The sequence below is a fragment of the Macaca fascicularis genome, chromosome 11 (assembly GCF_037993035.2).
Source record: "Macaca fascicularis isolate 582-1 chromosome 11, T2T-MFA8v1.1".
In the NCBI taxonomy this organism is placed as follows: Eukaryota; Metazoa; Chordata; class Mammalia; order Primates; family Cercopithecidae; genus Macaca; species Macaca fascicularis.
This window is the reverse complement of record NC_088385.1, coordinates 61,079,718-61,102,431: the sequence shown is the minus strand read 5'-3', so window position 1 is coordinate 61,102,431 and position 22,714 is coordinate 61,079,718. Positions and strand designations below refer to the sequence as shown.

The 22,714-nt window shown below is 44.3% G+C and overlaps 1 protein-coding gene across 5 annotated transcripts in view; it reads left to right on the top strand.

The window, feature by feature from the left end:
• CBX5 (chromobox 5) overlaps nt 1-19,664 on the top strand; it is a 43,658-nt gene extending 23,994 nt beyond the window's left edge. For 3 of the 5 annotated variants that reach the window (XM_005571072.5, XM_005571073.5, XM_015430986.4), the window contains exons 3-5: nt 7,942-8,128; nt 13,798-13,898; nt 18,127-19,664. In XM_005571072.5, the coding sequence (XP_005571129.1) occupies nt 7,942-8,128; nt 13,798-13,898; nt 18,127-18,277 (439 nt within the window). In that variant the 3' untranslated portion in view covers nt 18,278-19,664. The remainder of the gene's footprint in view (nt 1-7,941; nt 8,129-13,797; nt 13,899-18,126) is intronic. The other 2 variants (XM_074007052.1, XM_074007053.1) reach the window with 1 other exon arrangement.
• Nucleotides 19,665-22,714: the final 3,050 nt, after the last annotated feature.

Below are 22,714 nucleotides of genomic sequence, written 5' to 3'. Positions count from 1 at the left end.
AAACAAAATCTCCCCGCTTGTGGAGCTTATGTGCTAATGATACTGCTTTTGAAAGGCAATATAATGAATTGGTTAGGAGCACAGACTCGTGAATCAGATTGCCTGGATCTAGATTCTAACTCCACCACTTATGATACAAACTGGATAGCCTTGGCTAATTTCCTTAATCATTTTATCTCCTTAGTGGAATAAGGATAAACAGTAGTGCTTATAAGGCCAGGCGCGGTGGCTTGTACTCCAATCTCAGCACTTTGGGAGGCTGAGGCGGGTGGATCACCTGAGGTCAGGAGTTTGAGACCCGCCTGGCCAACATGGCGAAACCCCATCTACTAAAAATAAAAAAATTAGCTAGGTGTGGTGGCGGGCAGCTGTAATCCCAGCTACTGGGGAGGCTGAGGTAGGAGAATCACTTGAACTCAGGAGGCAGAGGTTGCAGTGAGCCAGGATTGTGCCACTGCACTCCAGCCTGGGTGACTGTGTTTTTAGTAGAGGCAGGGTTTTGCCATGTTGCTCAGGCTGGTCTGGAACTTCTAGGCTCAAATGAGCCATCTGCCTTGGCCTCCCAAAGTGCTGGAATTACAGGTGTGAGCCACCGTGCCCGGCTGTGAAATTAATTTTAATAATATTTTATTTAACCTAGTATATGAAAAATACTATTTCAGCGTTAATCAGTACAAAAGTTATTAACGAAATTTTGTGTGTGTGTGTGCTAAGACTTGAAAATCTGGGATATATTTTACACTTTATAGTGCATCTCCATTCAAACTAGCTGCATTTCAAATAGGCAGATGTGGCTAGTGGTTACCATATTGGATGGCACAGGACCTAAATACACTGAAAGATACAGTGGTTTACCAATACTTTTGGATAAAGGCTATGTGTCAAGAACCTTTGATACATCCGGGAGGTTATTTCATTACATGATCAAGGTTTCTCATCTGGAGAATTATTGGCGTGTAGGTGGGATCATTCACGCATTTTGCAGGATGCTTAGCATCTCTAGCACCCAGAGTGCAAGTATGGGGTAGCACAACAATCAGAAGATGCCCTCTTTCTAGAGAGGAGTGGTATCATGGCTTCCACTAGTGATGAGAACTGTTGAGTTTGAGAGACCTCTAGAGCACTAACAGATAGGAACTAAAGTAACACCTGAAGATTTTGAAGATGTTTATTGGGCCCATTGAATCACCACTGGAAATATTTGGGGTATTTGAAAGATACTTGAAACTCTTTCTCTGTCATTGAGCTACTGGTGCCGTACCATAGATGAAAGGGGGAAAGATAAGGTTTGGGGTAGACAAATTAAACATTGGTCCTTACTTTTTCAGAAATGCCCTGGATTTCATAAAAGACTGCAACAAATCAGCATTGTCTATAACTGAACGCCTACTTTGTGCTAGACAGTGATCAGATTCTACCTCTCGTGCTTTTTTTGATTCTCATAAAAGCATTTAGAGTCCAGGCGTGGTGGTGTGTGCCTGTAGTCCCAGCTACTAGGGAGGCTGAAGTGGGAGGATTGCTTGAGTCCAGGAGTTCTGGGCTATAGTGCACTAAACGGATCAGGTGTCTGCATTAAGTTTGGCATCAATATAGTGACCTCCCAGGAGTGAGGGACCACCAGGTTGCCTAAGGAGGAGTGAACCAGAGCAGGTCAGAACTCCTGTTCTGAGCATTAGTGAGATCAGGCTATGAATAGCCACTGCACTCCTGTCTGGTTAACATAGCAAGACCCTGCCTCTTCAAAAACTTTAATTTTTTTAAATTTAAATTTTTACATATTTTTATCTTTAAAATAGAGACAGGGTCTCACTGTGTTACCCAGGCTGGTCTCGCACTCTTGGGTTCAACCAATCTGCCTGCCTTGGCCTCTCGAAGTGCTGGGATTATAGGTGTGAATCACTGTCCCTGGCCAACCCAGGCTCTTTTTAAATCATACTATGTTGTCTTTTGGGTGGAAACCAAAGTAGAAGCAGCAGTGCCAAAGTGTTAGGAAAAGGGATAATCCCCTTATAGGACTGGCTTTCCTAGCTTTCAACAGACTCCTCCCAACCCCCAAGTCTATTCAGCTTGTGTAATAGTGTTGGTACACCTTTCAATATTGGTATGTTAATTTCCTCTGGAATGGTAAACTATGTGGTATGTGGGTTTTGGGGAAAGTTACTGTGTGAGGAATTTTTTTTCTTGACCTTTTTTTTTTTTATTTGAGACGGAGTCTCGCTCTGTCGCCCAGGCTAGAGTGCAGTGGCGCGATCTCAGCTCACTGCAAGCTCTGCCGCCTCCCAGGTTCACGCCATTCTCCTGCCTCAGCCTCCCTAGAAGCTGGGACTATAGGCGCCCGCCACCAGGCCCGGTTAATTTTTGTTTTGTTTTGTTTTGTTTTTGAGACGGAGTCTCGCTGTGTCGCCCAGGCTGGAGTGCAGTGGCGCGATCTCGGCTCACTGCAAGCTCCGCCTCCCGGGTTCACGCAATTCTCCCACCTCAGCCTCCAAGTAGCTGGGACTACAGGCGCCCGCCACCACGCCCGGCTAGTTTTTTGTATTTTTAGTAGAGACGGGGTTTCACCATGTTAGCCAGGATGGTGTCGATCTCCTGACCTCGTGATCCACCCGTCTCGGCCTCCCAAAGTGCTGGGATTACAGGCTTGAGCCACCGCGCCCGGCCATTTTTTAATATTTTTTGTAGAGACGGGGTTTCACCGTGTTCGCCAGGATGGTCTCGATCTCATGACCTCGTGATCTGCCCGCCTCGGCCTCCCAAAGTGCTAGGATTACAAGCGTGAGCCACCGCGCCCGGCCAACTTTTTTTTTTTTTTTTTTTGAGACAAGAGTTTCGCTCTTATTGCCCAGCTAGAGCGTAATGGCGCGATCTCGGCTCACTGTAACCTCCCTCTCCTGGGTTTAAAAGATTCTCCTGCCTTAGCCTCCCCCGATTAGATGGGATTACAGGTGCCTGCCACCACGCCCATCTAATTTTTGTATTTTTAGTAGAGATGGGGTTTCACCATGTTGGCCAGGCTGGTCTCGAACTCCTGACCTCAGGTGATCCACCTGCTTCCACCTCCCAAAGTGCTGGGATTAGAGACGTGAGCCACCGTGCCCGGCCGAGGAATTTTTTTTTCTGCTGCGAGAAGGGATATAAAGGAGAAGCTTTCCCATATTAGCTCAAATGATTTAGAAATAAATTTTGTCTCAATTTTGTGTTCCTTTTGTAGAAACTTGTTTAGGTCGGGAGTAAATAGCTCAGATTTTTCCATCTTTCTGCTTTCTACTTGAGTCAGGTTATTATGGCATGTGTTCAAATCATTCCCATCTGAAGAAACATTATTATTATTTTTTTTTTTGAGATGGAGTTTCACTCTTGTTGCCCAGGCTGGAGTGCAATGGCTCGAACTCAGCTCACCACAACCTCCTGCCTCCCGGGTTCAAGCGATTCTCCCAACTCAACCTCCCAAGTAGCTGAGATTACAGGAAGGTGGCACTATGCCTGGCTAATTTAGTATTTTTAGTAGAGATGGGGTTTCTCCATGTTGGTCAGGCTGGTCTCAAACTCCCGACCTCAGATGATCTGCCTGAATTGACCTTCCAAAGTGCTGGGATTATAGGCGTGAGCCACCACGCCCAACAAGAAACCTTATTTAAAACAAGCAAAGGCCGGGCGCGGTGGCTCACGCCTGTAATCCCAGCACTTTGGGAGGCCAAGATAGGCAAATCAGTTGAGGTCAGGAGTTCAAGACCAGCCTGGTCAACAGGAGGAAGCCCCATGTTGGGCGAAATTAGCTGGGTGTGGTGGTGGGTACCTGTAATCCCAGCTACCCGGGATTCTGGGACAGGAGAATCACTTGAACCCAGGAGGCGGAGGTTGCAGTGAGGCGAGATCGTGCCATTGCACTCCAACCTGGGCAACAGAGCCAGACTCCATCTCAAAAAAAAAAAAAAGAAAAAAACATAATAAAAAATAATAAATAAATAAAACCAACAAATAAAATACCCAAGATGGGCTGAGTGTGGTAGCTCACTCCTGTAACACCAGCACTTTGGGAGGCCAAGGCAGGAGGACTGCTTGAGCCCAGGAGTTTGAGATCAGCCTAGGCAACATAGTGAGACCCCATCTCTACCCCAAAAAAAAAAAAGTAGCTAGACATGGTGGTGCGCTGCTAGTCCTAGCTACTTGGAATTCTGAGGCGGGAGGATCACTTGAGCCTGGGAGGTCAAGGCTGCAGTGAGTCGTGATCATGCCACTGCATTCCAGACTGGGTGACAGGGTGGAGGCATTGTCTTAAAAAAAAAAAAATCTAAAAAAAATGAGTAACAGTTATTTAAGATTATAAACTGGCAGTGCATAATATATTCTTCTTAATTTTTGAAACAGCGTATTGCTCTGTTGCCCAGGCTGGAGTGCAGTGGCACGATCTTGGCTCGCTGCAAGCTCCGCCTCCCGGGTTCACGCCATTCTCTCACCTCAGCCTCCCGAGTAGCTGGGACTGCAAGCGCCCGCCACCACACCTGGCTAATTTTTTGTATTTTCAGTAGAGATGGGGTTTCACCGTGTTAGCCAGGATGGTCTCGATATCCTGACCTCTTGACCTGCCTGCCTCGGCCTCCCAAAGTGCTGGGATTACAGGCATGAGCCACCGCACCTGGCTGCATAATTTATTATTTATTAACTTGTCCTTTCCGGGAGTTGCACAGATGATTGTATGTGTGAAATCATGCTGTTTTTGCCACTTTGAAACCAGAATTCAAATTTGGGTTTTTATTTTTAAGAATTATTTATTTATTTATTTTTATTTTTATTTTTATTTTTTTCATTTTTTTTTTTTTTTGAGACGAAGTCTCACTCTGTCGCCTAGGCTTGAGTGCAGTGGCGCGATCTCGGCTCACTGCAGCCTCTGTCTCCTGGGTTCAAGCAGTTCTCCTGCCTGGCCTCCCAAGTAGCTGAGACTATAGGCACGCGCCACCATGGCTGGCTAATTTTTTATATTTTTAGTATAGACGGGGTTTCACCATATTAGCCAGGATGGTCTCCATCTCCTGATCTCGTGATCTGCTTGCCTTGGTCTCCCAAAGTGCTGGGATTATAGGCATGAGCCACCTCGCCTGGCCTATTTTTTATTTTTTGAGATGGAGTCTTGCTCTGTCGCCCAGGATGGTGTGCAGTGGCGTGATCTCAGTTCACTGCAGCCTCCTCCTCCTGGGTTCAAGTGATTCTCCCGCCTCAGCCTTCTGAATAGCTGGGACTACAGGTGCGCACCACCAGTCCTGGCTAATTTTTGTATTTTTAGTAGAGATAGGGTTTCATCATGTTGGCCAGGCTGCTCTCAAACTCCTGACCGCAGGTGATCTGCCCACGTTGGCCTCCCAAAGTGCTGGGATTACAGGCATGAGCCACCGTACCTAGCCAGCAAAGTTTTTTTTTTTTTTTTTGAAAGGAAGTCTTGCTCTGTCACCCACACTGGAGTGCAGTGGTGCAATCTTGGCTCACTGCAACCTGCAACCTCCACCTCCCAGGTTCAAGTGATTCTCCTGCCTCAGCCTCCCAGGTAGCTGGGATTACAGGTGTGCACCACAACACCCAGATAATTTTTTGTTTTTTGTTTTGTTTTGTTTTGAGATGGAGTCTCATGTGTCACCCAGGCTGGAGTGCAGTGGCCTGATCTTGGCTCACTGCAACCTCTGCCTCCTGAGTTCAGGTGATTCTCCTGCCTTAGCCTCCTGAGTAGCTGGGACTACAGGCATGTGCCACCACGCCTGGTTAATTTTTGTAGTTTTTGTAGAGATGGGGTTTCACCGTGTTAGCCAGGACGGTCTCGAACTCCCAACCTTGTTATCCGCACGCCTCAGCCTCCCAAAGTGCTGGGATTACAGGCGTGAGCCATCGCACCCAGCCATGATTTTGGCAGTTTTAGTAGAGACAGGGTTTCACCACGTTGGCCAGGCTGGTCTGGAACTCCTGACCTCAGGTGATCCACCCCCTTCAGCCTCCCAAAGTACTGGGATTACATGCATGAGCCACCGTGCCTGGCTGAAATTTGGGTTTTTAAACAGCTTTATCGAGGTATAAACACCATAAAATTCACCCATTGAAATTGTACAATTCAGGCTGGATACGGTGGCCACTCAAATTCCAGCACTTTGAGTGGCCGAGGCAGGCGGATCACTTGAGGTCAGGAGTTCGAAACCAGCCTGGCCAACGTGGTGAAACCCCGTCTCTACTAAAAATACAAAAATTGGTGGCGCACGCCTGTAATCCCAGTTACCGGGGAGGCTGTGGCCAGAGAATCGCTTAAACCCGGAGGTTGCAGTGAGCCGGTATCACACCACTGCACTCCAGCCTGCAAGACAGAGTGAGACTCCCATCTTAAAAAAAAAAAAATTGTACAAATTCAGTGATTTTCTTTTTTGTTTGTTTGTTGGTTTTTTTTTTTGTTTTTTTTTGAGACAGTATCTTACTCTGTTACCCAGGTGGGAGTGCAGTGGTACTGTCACGGTTCACTGCAGCCTCAGCCTTCTGGGCTCAAGGGATCCTCTCATTTCAGCCTCCCAAGTAGCTGGGACTACAGGTGCAAGCCACCATGCCTGAGTAATTTTAAAGTTTCTGTGGAGACAGAGTCTTGCTATGTTGCTTAGGCTGGTCTTGAACTGGTGGGCTCAAGTGATTTCCTCACCTTGGCCTCCCAAAGTGCTGAGATTATAGGCGTGAGCCACTGCGCCCAGCCCAATTAAATGATTTTTTTTTTTTTTTTTTTTTTTTGGTGATAGTGTCTCACTTTGTTGCCCAGACTGGAATGCGGTGGTTTAATCTTGGCTCACTACAACCTCAGCCTCCCAGATTCAAGCAGTTCTCATGTCCTAGCCTCCTGAGTAGCTGGGACTGCAGGTGTGCACCACCAAGCCCAGCTAATTTTTGTATTTTTAGTGGAGACAGGGTTTTGCAATATTGACCAGGCTTGTCTTGAACTCCTGAGTGCCTCCCAAAGTGCTGGGATTACAGGCGTTAGCCACTGTGCCTGGCTCCAATTAAATGATTTGTAGTAAATTTATAGAGCTATGCAACCACCACTGTGATCCAGGTTTAGAACATTTTCGTGTCCCCCAAAATTAATTCTCTTGATTCCCGTTTGTAGTTAATTACAACTCCCTCAGCCCCAGGCAATCACTGATCTGCTTTTTTTTTTTTGAGACAGTATGGCTTTTTCGCCCAGGCTGGAGTGTAGTGGCGCAATCTCAGCTCACTGCAACCTCCCCTTCCTGGGCTCAAGCGATTCTTCTGCCTCAGCCTCCCAAGTAGCTGGGACTACAGGTGTGTACCGCCATACCAAGCTATTTTTTTTTATTTTTAGTAGAGGCACGGTTTCACTGTGTTGGCCAGGCTGGTCTCAAACTCCTGACCTCAAGTGATCTGCCTGCCTTGGTCTCCCAGAGTGCTGGGATTACAGGTGTGAGCCACTGTGCCTGGCTGATCTGCTTTCTGTCTCTATAACTTTGTCTTTCTCAGACATTTCATATAAATGGAATTAGACAATATGTAGTATCTTGTGTCTTACTTCTTTCACTTAGTATAATGTTTTTGGGTTTCTTCCAAGTTGTAGCATGTTGTAGTATTTTATTTTTGTTGAATAATATTCCTTTGTATGGATATACCACATTTTGTTTTTCCATGTCACTATCCATTGATGAACATTTGAATTTGTTTTCTGTTTTTGACTATTAAAATGCTGCTGTAAACAATTGTAAATAAGTCTTTGTGTGGGCCTTTTTTTTTTTTTTTATATTTTTCCTGGGTAGAAATCTAGGATCAAATTTGTTATCTTCTTTAAAGCGTAGGGTTTCTCTGTGCTTTTTGTCTGAATGTCCTCTTTGAAATAAGGCATTGGATATTTTTCCTCATTCTTTACTCTTCCCCCCCTTTTTTTAAAAAAATTTTCCCATTTTTCTTACCCAGGGAGCACAATACTTGGGAACCTGAGAAAAACTTGGATTGCCCTGAGCTAATTTCCGAATTTATGAAAAAGTATAAGAAGATGAAGGAGGGTGAAAATAATAAACCCAGGGAGAAGTCAGAAAGTAACAAGAGGAAATCCAATTTCTCAAACAGTGCCGATGATATCAAATCCAAAAAAAAGAGAGAGGTAAGCTTCCTTTCCCTTTTTCCCCACAAACTATTCTTTTGCCACCAAAATAATAATAATAATACATAGAAGTATCATATTTTGGTTATTTCTATTGTAAGGATGGACCTATGAGGTAAATTGTTGAACAAAAGAGCTTCCAGGGAGGTATGTTGATTACAGCTCCCTCTCCTGGCTAAGTGAGAAATGTAATTTGTGGCCACTGAATTGTATTAAGGTGGCAAAATTAAATCTTTATAAACTGTTAAATCACTCCTCTGCCTTCTCCATAAGTAGAGGACTTAGTTATCTTAGAGAAAGAGGATCATTGGTGAATTTTTTAAGAATAGAAAGGGGCTTTGAAATGTTTTGTTTTGAGACAGAGTCTTGCTCTGTTGCCCAGGCTGGAGTGCAGTGACTCGATCTCAGCTCACTGCAATCTCCGCCTCCTGGCTTCAAGCGATTCTCCTGCCTCAGTAGTAGCTGAGATTATAGGCGCACGCCACCACGCCCGGCTGATTTTTGTATTTTTAGTAGAGACAGGGTTTCACCATGTTGGTCAGGCTAGTCTTGAACTCCTGACTTCGTGATCTGCCTGCCTCGGGCTCCGAAAGTGTTGAGATTACAGACATGAGCCACCATGCCTGGCCGGGGCTTTGAAATGTTTACCATGTCACTTCCTTTTTTCTTTTTTCTTTTTTTTTGGAGACAGAGTATCTCTCTGTCACCCAGGCTAGAGTGCAATAGTATGATCTTGGCTCACTGGAATCTCCACCTCCTGGGTTCAAGTGATTCTCCTGCCTCAGCCTCCCAAGTAGGTGAGATTACAGGCACACGCCACCATGCCTGGCTAATGTTTTGTATCTTTAGTAGAGACAGGGTTTCACCATCTTGGCTGGGCTGGTCTCAAACCCCTGACCTTGTGAGCCACCCGCCTTGTCCTCCCAAAGTGCTGGGATTATAGCCGTGAGCCACTGCACCCGGCCCTTTTTTTTGTTCCAGTGATAGCATTTGCTTTCAATCGTTGATAATCTTTTTTTGCAGTGAAAATCATATAATATACAATTAAATATTTTATTTATTTTTATTTATTTATTTTTGAGATAGAGTCTTGCTCTGTCACCCAGGCTGGAGTGCAGGGGCATGATCCCAGCTTACTGCAACCTTCACCTCCTGGGTTCAAGCAATTCTCCTGTCTCAGCCTCCTGAGTAGTTGGAATTACAGGCATGTACCACCGCAGCCAACTAATTTTTGTATTTTTATTTTTATTTTTTATTTATTTATTTTTTTGAGATGGAGTTTCACTCTTGTTGCCCAGGCTGGAGTTCAATGGCATGATCTTGGCTCACTGCACCCTCCGTCTCCTGGGTTCAAGTGATTCTCCTACCTCAGCCTTCCAGAGTAGCTGGGATTACAGGCATGCACCACCATGCCTAGCTAGTTTTGTATTTTTTTTTTTTTTTTTTTTGAGACAGTCTCGCTCTGCTGCCCAGGCTGGAGTGCAGTGGCGTGATCTTGGCTCATTGCAAGCTCCGCCTCCCGGGTTCACGCCATTCTCCTGCCTCAGCCTCCGAGTAGCTGGGACTACAGGCGCCCGCCACCTCGCCCGGCTAGTTTTATTTTTGTATTTTTTAGTAGAGACGGGGTTTCACCGTGTCAGCCAGGATGGTCTCGATCTCCTGACCTCGTGATCCGCCCGTCTCGGCCTCCCAAAGTGCTGGGATTACAGGCTTGAGCCACCGCGCCCGGCCTAGTTTTGTATTTTTAGTAGAGAGAGTGTTTCTCCACGTTGGTCAGGCTGGTCTTGAACTCCGGAACTCAGGTGATCCACCTGCCTTGGCCTCCCAAAGTGCTGGGATTACAGGTGTGAGCCACTGCGCCTGGCTCAATTAACAATTTTAAAGTGTACAGTTCAGTGGCATTTATATTCTCTCGATCTATTAGTTCTACATACTTGACGTACAAAATTAATTTTTGTCTTTTGAATCTTCTTCAGTTTGGGAAGTGTATGAAATTTTGGTTTGATTTAGTTGCTTTAATCCTTCTGATTTTTAGCTCTCAAGTAAGTAGAATAAGCACTGTTATTGCCTCTCTCTTTTTTCATCTGTGTGTGGGCGCATAAATACACACACTCTTCCATCTCCTCCCGCCCCCAGCTTCCACTCCTTTCATTTATTTCAAGGTTATGAAGCCTTTTGTGGTGAAGGATGTATCATACACTTTACATTTAATAAAAGCATAAGTCTACTTCGGAATCTTCCAGCCTTCCAGAGTAGCAGCCACAATCATCCCTATTTATCTTCATTGTAATTAGATATATACCTTTCTAGAACATTAGTTCCTAACCCTGTCTACACATTATAATCACCTGGGGGGTACGTTGAAAAAATTTCTAGTGCCTAAGATGCACCCCAGACCAGTAAAATTAGAATTTTTTTTTTTTTTTTTAAGACAGAGTCTTGCTTTGTCACCCAGCCTGGAGTGCAGTGGCACGATCTCACTGCAACCTCTGCCTCCTGGGTTCAAGCGATTCTCCTGCTTCAGCCTTCCTAGTAGCTGGGACTACAGGCACATGCCACCACACCTGGCTAATTTTTTGTATTTTTAGTAGAGACGGGGTTTCACCATGTTAGCCAGAATGGTCTCAATCTCCTGACCTGGTGATCCAACTGCCTCGGCCTCCCAAAGTGCTGTGATTACAGGCATGAGCCACCACGCCTGGCCTCTGTCATTTTTAAAAAGGAGCTGTCTGAATAATCTGGCTTAGAAGCACTGGCCAGTGCAGAGAATTTTTGTTCTTAGGCCAGGTTCTGAAGCTGCCAACCTTGAAAACAACCCCCACATGTCCCTTACATCATAATGTTCATCTGGGGCCCCTGATAGCATTCTTAGCAGTACTGGCTGCTGTCAGGTAGACAGCTGAGATGATAGGTGATTGTATGTTTTAAAGGTACAGGAGGGGATTGTGTATCTTTTTTAAGACCCCTGGAGAAGAAATTTGTTAGTTTGCATTATGCCTGATTTAAGATTACTGCCTGTATGATGATTTTAGCATTTTCTTCGCCCCGGCTCCTTTTCAGCAACTTGAACATTTTTCTTCCATTTGCCTCCCCTTCCCTCCCTATGTAGCAAACTATTTTCAGTTGCCAGTTATGATTTACAACTTAGTCCATGTGCCAGCATTCCAGCTGTGAGCAGCTGTGTGAACATCTGGGAACTTCTTCCCCGTAAGCGCCCCTAAAAGAGGCTATGTTTTTAAAAGTCAGTATCTCTCATTGATCCATGCATGGAATTTCCTTCCAATTGTGGATTTTGGTATCTTTGGGGACCACCCGGACCCCACATGCTTTGTATGTCTCAGAGGAAAGCAAGTGAACATAAGATCAAAGAGATTTTATTATGAAAATCAGGCAGTAGATATTTAGTTCATTTGGGCACCTCTAAATCTTTTTTTTGTGTTGTCACTGGAGAGGCTAACATTATCTTCCATAATAAAGTTTTTAAAAATTCTCTAGTTTAGGCCGGGTGTGGTGGCTCACACCTATAATCCCAGCACTTTGGGAGGCTGAGGCATGTGGGTCACTTGAGGCCAGGAGTTCGAGACCAGTGTGGTCAACATGGTGAAACCATGTTGAAAATACAAAAATTAGTCAGGCGTAACTGGGTGTGATGGCTCCCGCCTGTAATCTCAGCACTTTTGGGAGGCCGAGGTGGGATGGATCACCTGAGGCCAGGAGTTTGAGACCAGCCTGGCCAACAAGGTGAGACCCCCATCTCTACTAAAAATGGAAAAATTAGCCAGGTGCAGTGGCATGCACCTGTAATCCCAACTACTCGGGAAGCTGAGGCAGGAGAATCACTTGAACCTGGCAGGCGGAGGCTGCAGTGAGCCGAGATTGCGCCACTGCACTTTAGCCTGGGCAACAGAGGGAGACTGTCTCAAAAAAAAAAAAAAAAATTACCTGGCTTGTATAAAATTTTGCTTTTTGGCTCTCATCAGTATTATTACACCTGGATTAGAACCTGTGCTCCTTGTCTAGATTGTATTACTGCATTTAGACCAAGTTTCAGTACTCATCTCATCAATTATCAAATTTTCTTCTTTCTGTCTTAAGAGACAGGTTCTCACTATGTTGCCCACCATGGAGCACAGTGGCATGATCATAGCTCACTGCAGCCTCGAACTCCTGGGCCCTGGGCCTCAGCCTCCTGAGTTGGAGTAGCACACTTCAGGTGTGCACCACTGTGCCCAGCTAATTTACAGAGACAGTTGCCTATGCTGGTCTCCAACTTCCAGTCTCCTCCTGTCTCAGCCTCCCAAAGTGATGGGATTACAGGCATGAGTCACTGCACCAAGCCAGTTTTTTGTTTTTGTTTTCTTTTTTGTTTTTGTTTTCAATCACAGTCCAGTTCTGCCTTCTAATGCTAGCAATCATCTACATCCAGAGGGGATAGGCATTGACCCAGGGCCTTCTGTCCAACCAAGCATATAAGTATTGGTGTTTGTGATCTCTGAAATTTTGCTATTTAATAGTATTGGCCTTGCATAATTCTTACCTCTATTCTTTCATAAATATAGGCGACTGTGAAATGTGTTAAAATTATTGGTTAGTGTTAAGGTAAACTAAAAGTCTAAAAAAATAAAGATTGAGAGAGAGGTAGTATATTTGAAGTTCATAAGATGAAAAGATATAGTTAGGGTAAACAGGGTATTCTTTAACATTTCAGAAGCTTATTTACAATATTAAGGAGATTCCAAGTGAGTGGGATTAGAGGAATTCCTAGATGTTGACTCCAGAGTATCTTTTTTTTTTTTGAGACGGAGTCTTGCTGTGTTGCCTAGGCTGAAATTCTGTGGTGCGATCTCTGCTCACTGCAATCTCCGCATCCCAGGTTCAAGCAATTCTCCTGCCTTAGTCTCTCGAGTAATTGGGGTTACAGGCACCTGCCACCACGCCTGGCTATGTTTTTGTATTTTTAGTAGAGATGGGGTTTCACCGTGTTGGCCAGGCTGGTTTTGAACTCCTGAGCTTGTGATCCGCCCGCCTCGGCCTCCCAAAGTGCTGGGATTACAAGCGTGAGCCACCGTGCCTGGCTGACTCCAGAATATCTTATAGGACATTAGAGACTTTTAGGGTTCACCTCTAATCTTCTGGAGGAATTCCAGGAAAGATAATCACATCTTTTTTTTTTTTGAGACGGAGTCTTGCTATGTCGCCCAGGCTGGAGTGCAGTGACCGGATCTCAGCTCACTGCAAGCTCCACCTCCCGGGTTCACACCATTCTCCTGCCTCAGCCTCCCGAGTAGCTGGGACTACAGGCGTCCGCCATCTCGCCCGGCTAGTTTTTTGTATTTTTTAGTAGAGACGGAGTTTCACTGTGTTAGCCAGGATGGTTTCGATCTCCTGACCTCGTGATCTGCCCGTCTCGGCCTCCCAAAGTGCTGGGATTACAGGCTTGAGCTACCGTGCCTGGCCGATAATCACATCTTACAAAAATATCTCTTGGCATCACTGTCACTTCATTGTCACTGTCAGTACTTAGTATTAAGTTCTAAAAATTTTTCTGAATTGGTGACAGAAATGATATCAGGAGATATTAACTTAGGTTGTGTTTTGTTGAGCCTAGAAACAGGGAGTTTCTTTACTCTTTCCACAAGCTGTAACCTTTCTTCGTCTTCTATTTATAGCAGAGCAATGATATCGCTCGGGGCTTTGAGAGAGGACTGGAACCAGAAAAGATCATTGGGGCAACAGATTCCTGTGGTGATTTAATGTTCCTAATGAAATGGTGAGAGAGATTTGGCTTCATGTTACAATTGTGTTTCTTTGCCAGTGACTTGAATTTGTGCGGAAGATAGGGTGGCAAGATTGTGTATTCCCAAACCATGAATTTTCAATGTCAGAGATTTTTTTTTTTTAAAACAGTGTTTCGCTCTTTGTTGCCCAGGCTGGAGTGCAGTGGCGCAATCTCACTCAGCTCACTGCAACCTCCGCCTCCCAGGTTCAAGTGATTCTCCTGTCTCAGCCTCCCAAGTAGCTGGGATTAGAGGCGCCCACCATCATGCCTGGCTAATTTTTGTATTTTAATAAATAAATAAATTAATTAATTAATTTTGAGGCAGAGTCTTGCTCTTGTTGCCCAGGCTGGAGTGCAATGGTGCAATCTTGGCTCACCGCAACCTCCACCTCCGGGTTCGAGCAATTCTCCTGCTTCAGACTCCCAAGTAGTTGGGATTACAGGTTATGCACTGCCATGCCTGGCTAATTTTATATTTTTAGTAGAGACAGGGTTTCTCTTTGTTGTTCAGGCTGGTCTCAAACTCCCGACCTCAGGTAATCTGCCTGCCTTGGCCTCCCAAAGTGCTGGGATTAAGGCATGAGCCACTGTGCCTGGCCCATTTTTGTATTTTTAGTAGAGACGGGGTTTTGCTGTGTTAGCCAGGCTGGTCTTGAACTCCTGGAATATCAAGAGATCCTTGCTGATACCAATTATTGGTGTTAAATGGGAATTATGCTTCAGAATGGCTTGCTATTAAGCCAAATTATATTAGATTACATATCAGAAAAAAAGGTAACTTTGAGGTAGAAAATATGTAAAGGTTGGGTGCAGTGGCTCACACCTGTAATCCCCACACTTTGGGTGGTCAAGGCAGGCGGATCGCTTGAGGTCAGGAGTTCGAGGCTAACCTGCTTAACGTGGTGAACCCCCATCTCTACTAAAAATACAAAAATTAGCTGGACGTGGTGGCGCATGCCTGTAGTCCAGCTACTTGAGAGACTGAGGAAGGAGAATTGCTTGAACCTGGGAGGCGGAGGTTGCAGTGAGCTGAGATCTAGCCATTGCACTCCCGCCTGAGTGACAGAGCGAGACTCCGTCTCTTAAAAAAAAAAAAAAAAAAAAATATATATATATATATATATATATATATATATAAAAACAACATGACTTAACCATTTGTTTACACAGTTCTGAATTACATACTGTAAGACTATGGGCCTGTGACCCTGGGCTAGACATCAAATGAGGCTTTCTGCCATCCCTGAGGGCCAAACCTGCTGAATAATGTCTGAAAGAGAAAAATAATCTCAACAAAAAGCATTAAAGCTAATACTGGCCAAAGCACAAGTTATTTCATTCTATAGAGAGAGAATGGCGCTAAGATGAAAAGGAAGTAGTTCTTCTCAATTTGATTTCTCTTTTTTTGAGATGGAGTCTGTTTTGCCTGGTGTGTAGTGACGCGAACTTGGCTCACTGCAACCTCCGCCTCCCGGGTTCAAGCGATTCTCCTGCCTCAGCCTTCCAAGTAGCTGGGATTACAGGCACCTACCACCATGCCTGGCTAATTTTTGTATTTTTGGTAGCGATGGGGTTTCGCCATGTTGGTCAGGCTGGTCTTGAACTCCTGACCTCAAGCAATCCGCCTGCCTTGGCCTCCCAAAGTGCTGGGATTACAGGCGTGAGCCACTGCACCCAGCCCTAATTTGATTTCTTAAAGACAGGGTGATTTATGGTGTGGCCCTCACTACCTCTCTGTTTCCAAGTATTCTGGATTTGTCATACATAGAGGGTTTATGTTACAGTGCCACTAAAGAAACATGTTACCTTAAAAGTTATATAATCAAGACCGGGCGTGGTGGCTCACGCCTGTAATCCCAGCACTTTGGGAGGCCGAGACGGGCAGATCACAAGGTCAGGAGATTGAGACCATCCTGGCTAACATGGTGAAATCCCGTCTCTACTAAAAATACAAAAAAAGTAGCCGGGCTTGGTGGTGGGCATCTGTAGTCCTAGCTACTCAGAAGGCTGAGGCAGGAGAATGGTGTGAACCCGGGAGGCGGAGCTTACAGTGAGCCAAGATTGCACTACTGTGCTCTAGCCTGGGCAATAGAGCGAGAGACTGTCCCCCCGCCCCAAAAAAAGTTATATAATCAAAAGGCTTAATATTTTATCTGATGAGAGTACTGCTGGTAAATTACCCAGAAACCTGTATTGGAAGATTTGCCATATTCAGAAGTAAGGAGCTATATGGACTGCTTGTTTTGTTTTGTTTTTTGAGACAGAGTCTTGCCTTATCACCCAGGCTGGAGTGCAGTGGTACCATCTCGTCTCACTGCAACCTTCGCCTCCCAGGTTCAGGCAGTTCTCATCCCCCAACCACCTAAGTAGCTGGGATTATAGGCATGTGCCACCACACCTGGGTAATGTTTATATTTTTAGTAGAGACGGAGTTTCATCATGTTGGCCAGGCTCGTCTCGAACTCCTAAGCTCAAGCAATCCACCTGCCTCAGCTTCCCAAAGTGCTGGGATTACAGGTGTAAGCCACCACGCCCAGGCTGGACTGCTTTTTTAAAATTTTATTTTAGGCCGGGCGCGGTGGCTCAAGTCTGTAATCGCAGCACTTTGGGAGGCCGAGACGGGCGGATCACAAGGTCAGAAGATCAAGACCATCCTGGCTAACACGGTGAAACCCCGTCTCTACTAAAAAGTACAAAAAACTAGCTGGGCGAGGTGGCAGGCGCCTGTAGTCCCAGCTACTCGGGAGGCTGAGGCAGGAGAATGGCGTAAACCCGGGAGGCGGAGCTTGCAGTGAGCTGGGATCCGGCCACTGCACTCCAGCCTGGGCAACAGAGCAAGACTCCGTCTCAAAAAAAAAAAAAAAAAAAAAAAAATTTATTTTAGGCAGTGTCTTGCCCTGTCACCCCAGCTGGAGTGCAGTGGCGTGATCACAGCTTACTGCAGCCTTGACCTCCTGGGCTCAAGTTATCTTCCTACCTAGGTCTCCTGAGTAGCTGGGACTACAGGTGCATGCCAACATGGCCTGCTAATTTTTAAAATTTTTTTTGAAGAGACCAGGTTTCCTATGTTGCCCTGGGTTCAAGTGCTTCTCTCACCTCGGCCTCCCAAAGTGCTGGGATTATAGGTATGAGGCACTGCGCCTGGGCTGGACTGCTTTTTCCTATTCAGCCATATGTGGTTACTTACGATTTACATTAACATTAATTAGCTTTTTCCACCGTAGTCCATATTTGAGTATCTGCTCCAATAAGGTGGTAATTTTTCTTGTCCACATCTCAGGATAATTTTATTTTGTTTTTTATTATTTATTTATTTTGAGACAGGGTCTCGCTCTGTTGCCCAGGCTGGAGTTCAGTGGTTCGATCTCAGCTCACTGCAACCTCCACCTCCTAAGCCCAAGTGATCCTCCCACCTCAGCCTCCCAAGTAGCTGGGACCACAAGTGTGCACCACCATGCCTAGCTAATTTTTGTATTTTTTGGTAGAGATGGGTTTTGCCATGTTGCCCAGGCTGGTCTCGAACTCCTGGGCTCAAGCGATCCACCTGCCTCAGCCTCCCAAAGTGCTAGGATTACAGGCGTGAGCTACTGTGCCTGGGCTTCTCAGGATAATTTTAATTTTTTAAAAACTGATTTGGAATCATGTTTAAGGAACCATGTGGCTAGATTTTTTTGTTATACTTGGTAGTAGAGGTTGTGTAACTGAGATAATTGAAATTTGTAGCTAAATTTTTATTTGCTTGTTGTTCCAATCCACAGTTCTGACCAGAGGGGTAATAAGTATTTAAACAGACACAAAGTGAGGAGGGTTAAGACCTCTTCACTTAGATGATCTGGAAACTGGATTGACCAACCTGTGTATAATTGACTTATGCATAATTAATAGAGCTGAATGTAGGTTTGATTGGGTTCACTCACATGCTTGTATTCACAAATAAAAATTTTGGAAGCAGATTAATATTATTTATCATTCAGCTTTTTAACCTAAGCCTACCATGGTTTACATCTAAATTCTAGCTACAGACATCTGTTTCTGTATATTAGGTATTAATCCATTTACTTAAATTTCTTCTTGAAAATATTGAAAGGGTCCTTTTCACCTTGAAACCAAGGTGAGGAGGAAATCAAGTCAATTAAATCCGTATAATGACATAAACTTACGTCTGGACAGATTCTTTCACTCTTCCTCTCCTTTTAAATCTCATATTATTTCTCTCCAGGAAAGACACAGATGAAGCTGACCTGGTTCTTGCAAAAGAAGCTAACGTGAAATGTCCACAAATTGTGATAGCATTTTATGAAGAGAGACTGACATGGCATGCATATCCTGAGGATGCGGAAAACAAAGAGAAAGAAACAGCAAAGAGCTAAAGGAGGGGATGGTCTCTGTCATTTCTCTTTGTACATAATACATTCACCTCCCTGCCTCCTCTCCCTTCTACCCACCCCTTTCTATCCTAAACACATCCATAAAAAATGTGCTTATCACTGTGCTCCACAGGAGAAATGTTGGTATTGGTTCTCTTGTAACATAACTGATGGTCTGATTAATGATGAGTGTCTCTCTGTGAAGACCAGGCATTTACATACTGAGTGTAATACCCACAATTTTTTTTTCCTTTGCCCTGATCTCTTCCTTCTGCTCCCCTGTGACCTCAAGATGAGTTTTAACTTTTTAATCACCTTAGAGTCTTGATTTTTAGATTGGGGGATTTTGTCACAATGATGTTGAATTTTGGTTTCTTGCTTTGGTTCTTAGAACATGTTGCTGACTAGCTGGCCTTTGTTCTGACATGTTGAGATGGAAAGGATGTTGCCCGTCTGTTAAAAAGCCAATAGCAACTGCCTACCTGTTGGGGCTTTCCCAACCTTGTTCAGCTCTACCCAGGAGAATACAGGGTTTCTGGTGTGGTCTTCTGGGCCACCCTCTGTTGTTCATCCTCACTTATCCTCCCAGAATTACTCCATCCTTTGGAAGATTTGAAATTTTACACTGAAATTTGTCAAGACACTCTTTTTAGCCCCAGGACTTTTGGTCTTGCTTTTAGCACTCTCCACTTCTGCTTCTGTAAAGTGATATCAATTTGTGATAAAATGACAAGATTATTAACTGTGGAGATTTTTAGCTATAGTACATGAGGATGATGGGGTAGGGTACAATTGTCTTTATTATCACATATGGTATGTATGTATGATTTCTTTCCATTCCTCATATTTAGACTGTATATTTATGTAGGTGTGAGTGTTTGCCTGGTGCTTGCTTGTGCCAAGGTGCTAGGCACCCTCCAAGCCTGCCAACTTTTGTGGCCTCCCAAAGCATTCCTGTTACCAAAGAGGCTTCAAACCTGACCCTCACTTCTCAGTGGACCCGAGTTTCCCTTCCATGCCATTATTTTCAGTGGGGAAGTTTTAGAGGTGAGCTGTTGGCCACAATATCAATTTTAAGTATTCATAGCAGTTAAAAGTCTCTTGCATTCTTGGCTCCTGGATTTACCACCAAGAGTCCCCAAAATATTAATGCTCTTCCCTTTTTCTACCCTCAAACTTATAGTTGTATCTTATTTTTTAAAATGAATTTTCATGGCCCGGCACAGTGGCTACCACCTGTAATCCCAGCACTTTGGGAGGCTGAGGCAGGAGAATTGCTTGAAGCCAGAAGTTTGAGACCAGCCTGGGTAATGTAGTGAGACCCCTGTCTCTAAAAAATATAAATAAATAAAAATAAAGGCATGTTCCTAAAAGACTATCACCTTGGAAAGTGACAGGCCCTGGCATTATTAGCATGTTGACACAACCTTTTCTCCTTACTCAGCAAAATATTTCCTTTTGGTTTCTTCTTGTGTTGCTATTATATTGAGAAATTTGTCTGATCATATCCTTCTGCCTTTGTCCCCCAAGAAATGTCCTACTTTATCCTTTTCTTTTTGTGGTTGAGGAGGGCTAGAGAATCACAATTAGAAGTAAGGAAATAGCAGGGTTTTGAGGACCCTTGCCCCAGCCCCAAAGCTGAGGAAATAAGAATAAATGCTTAATATAGCCTTAATTCTAGAGTGCACCAGCCATGAGGCTGCTTTTCTTGTTGCTTTTGATTTTTAAAACATACAGCTGTCTGGCCAGGAGCATCCACCATTTCTAGATTATTCAGAGTAATGAGGGGAATGGATGGATTGCTCCAGTCCACAGATGAGCCACATAATATGCAAATCATATACCCATTCATAGCATTTGTTAACATTGCTTCCCTGCTCAGCTGCTGATTGAATTCTGTGTGCTTATATAAATTATGTCAAAAATTATACTGCATAATTGAGGTGACAGCTGTTGCTGCAGTGACATGACAGACTGGAACAATGAAGCTTTTGGTTTAAGTCAGCTAGGAAAATCCTTCTGAATGGTAATGTGATTGAGCAAGAGCTCATAAACCATACCTCAAGTGGGTGGGAGTTTTATCTGTATATTCCTTCTCTCTCTGAAGGAATTAAAGGCCTAGATCAAGTGCTGGATAATTGTCAATTGCTTGTACTTAATCTGATCGGTTTCTAAAAGAAGGAAAGGATGGTCAGGAAACAGATTTATCATAAATGTAGCCAAGGATATCAATTAGGGTAGACAAGAATAGGACAAAAATAGGCCAGAGCTCCTGAGGAGGTGATTTGGGTCTCGATTTGCAGAAAATGACAGCCTATCCACGTGGCCCAGTGTATGCCTCCCAGTAGCAGTGGGCATGTAAACTGCAGTGACCAGATTTTTAAAACTAAAAATCTCTAGTATATGGACAAAGAACATGACAATATTTGGTACTGAGATTGGTTCTGAGAAACTTGGGGCACATGGCTGCTGTGGTTACAGGTAATATTTAAGACATTCATAACAATCTGATATTCTTTTTACCGAAATAACCCCAGTATCATCTACTACTTATCATCTCTTTAATAGACTTTTGTCTTTCTTGTTTTTGGTTTATTGTACTGAGTGCCGCCAAAACAACTTTTGTTCTCTTCCTGCCTACCTGCAGCTGGTTCTATAGGAATATAGGGAGCTAGAAGCCAATACTGATTTCAGCCCTTAGCACAAAGGAAATCAGATGCCTGCTTCCAGCATTTGTTAGTGTTGAGTAGATGTTCTTGCCCTAGAAGAATTAACAGCCTCAAACAGAAACCTGTTTCATGGAGCTTTCCCCCCTCAGAAGAGTTAATAGTTAAGTGCTAAGCACTCTTAAATTCCTGGGTCTCAAATGCTAAAAGTATATTTTTCCTGTGTTTTAGTCCTCTTTCAAGAAATCTTTCTAATCCTTTCAATAATCAGCATTAAAAGATCTTCCTTTCTTCAGAGTTATAGCACAGCTTTGTCCAGTAGAGTCTACCAAGGACAGCTTAGCAGCTCTTTGATCGCTGGGCTAGGCAGATGGCCTTCAAGTTAAGATCAAATGCCGGAAAATCAGCCTACATGGGAGCACCCATTTTAAACCTGGAGAGAACCATGGTGGTTTCTTCTTCAAATAACAATCTGGTTTTTTTTTTCCCCCAGTACTAAAATTTTATTGTCTTTCAGACAACATAATGTTTATTTAAAATTGGAACATACTATCTTCATGCTTTCTTTTTCTTTTTTCTTTTTTTTTTTTTTTTGAGACAGAGTCTCGCTCTGTTGCCCAGGCTGGAGTGCAGTGGCCGGATCTCAGCTCACTGCAAGCTCCGCCTCCTGGGTTTACGCCATTCTCCTGCCTCAGCCTCCCGAGTAGCTGGGACTACAGGCGCCCGCCACCTCGCCCGGCTAGTTTTTTTGTGTGTTTTTTAGTAGAGACGGGGTTTCACGGTGTTAGCCAGGATGGTCTCTATCTCCTGACCTCATGATCTGCCCGTCTTGGCCTCCCAGAGTGCTGGGATTACAGGCTTGAGCCACCGCGCCCGGCCTATCTTCATGCTTTCTAAGCTAAATCTTAATTTAGATTTCACTCCTCAGTAGATCTCAGAGGAGAAGCTATATAGGATCCAGATTCAAATTTAACAGTGTCTTCTACTTCTTTAGTTATGTTTTCTATCAACTCCTGCTGCTGCTTCAAATAAGGATATTTCTCAGGAGACTCTTCTACTTGTCCACTGACTGTATTTTTTCCTTTTTGATCTGTAGCCCCGGTTAAATGGCTGACGTCCTTCTGTGGATGATTCTTGGAGGTAGTCTCAGAATTCCAAGGTGATTGTCTATCTTCCTATTGTCTTTATCCTAATGCATTCACCTCATTTAATTATTTATTTATTTTTAGATGGAGTCTTGCTCTGTCACCAGGCTGGAGTGCGGTGGCACAATCTTGGCTTACTGCACCCTCCATCTCCTGGGTTCAAGCGATTCTCCTGCCTCCGACTCCCTAGTAGCTGGGACTACAGGTATGCGCCACCATGCCCAGCTAATTTTTGTATTTTTGGTAGAGGTGGGGTTTTACCATGTTTGCCAGGATGGTCTCGATCTCCTGACCTCATGATCCACCCACCTTGGCCTCCCAAAGTGCTGGGATTACAGGCATGAGCCACTGTGCCTGGCCACCTGTATTAATTTTTGTGCCCAAAAATAAAATTGTCATTATTTGTTTGCTCTCATGGGGCACTTTCAGTAATATATATATTTTTAAATTCTAGTTGCCCGCTTTGTTGATCCTTCCTTTGTAATACCAGACTTTGCTAAAGACTTGAGGGGTGGTTTCAGAATAGGGTCAGGTGATGGGAAGGCAGGATGAGAAAAGCCCTGGACTTGCATGTTTGAGAAGGCTTCCAACCACATCTTCACTCACACTCTAGGTCGGAATTCCTGTCC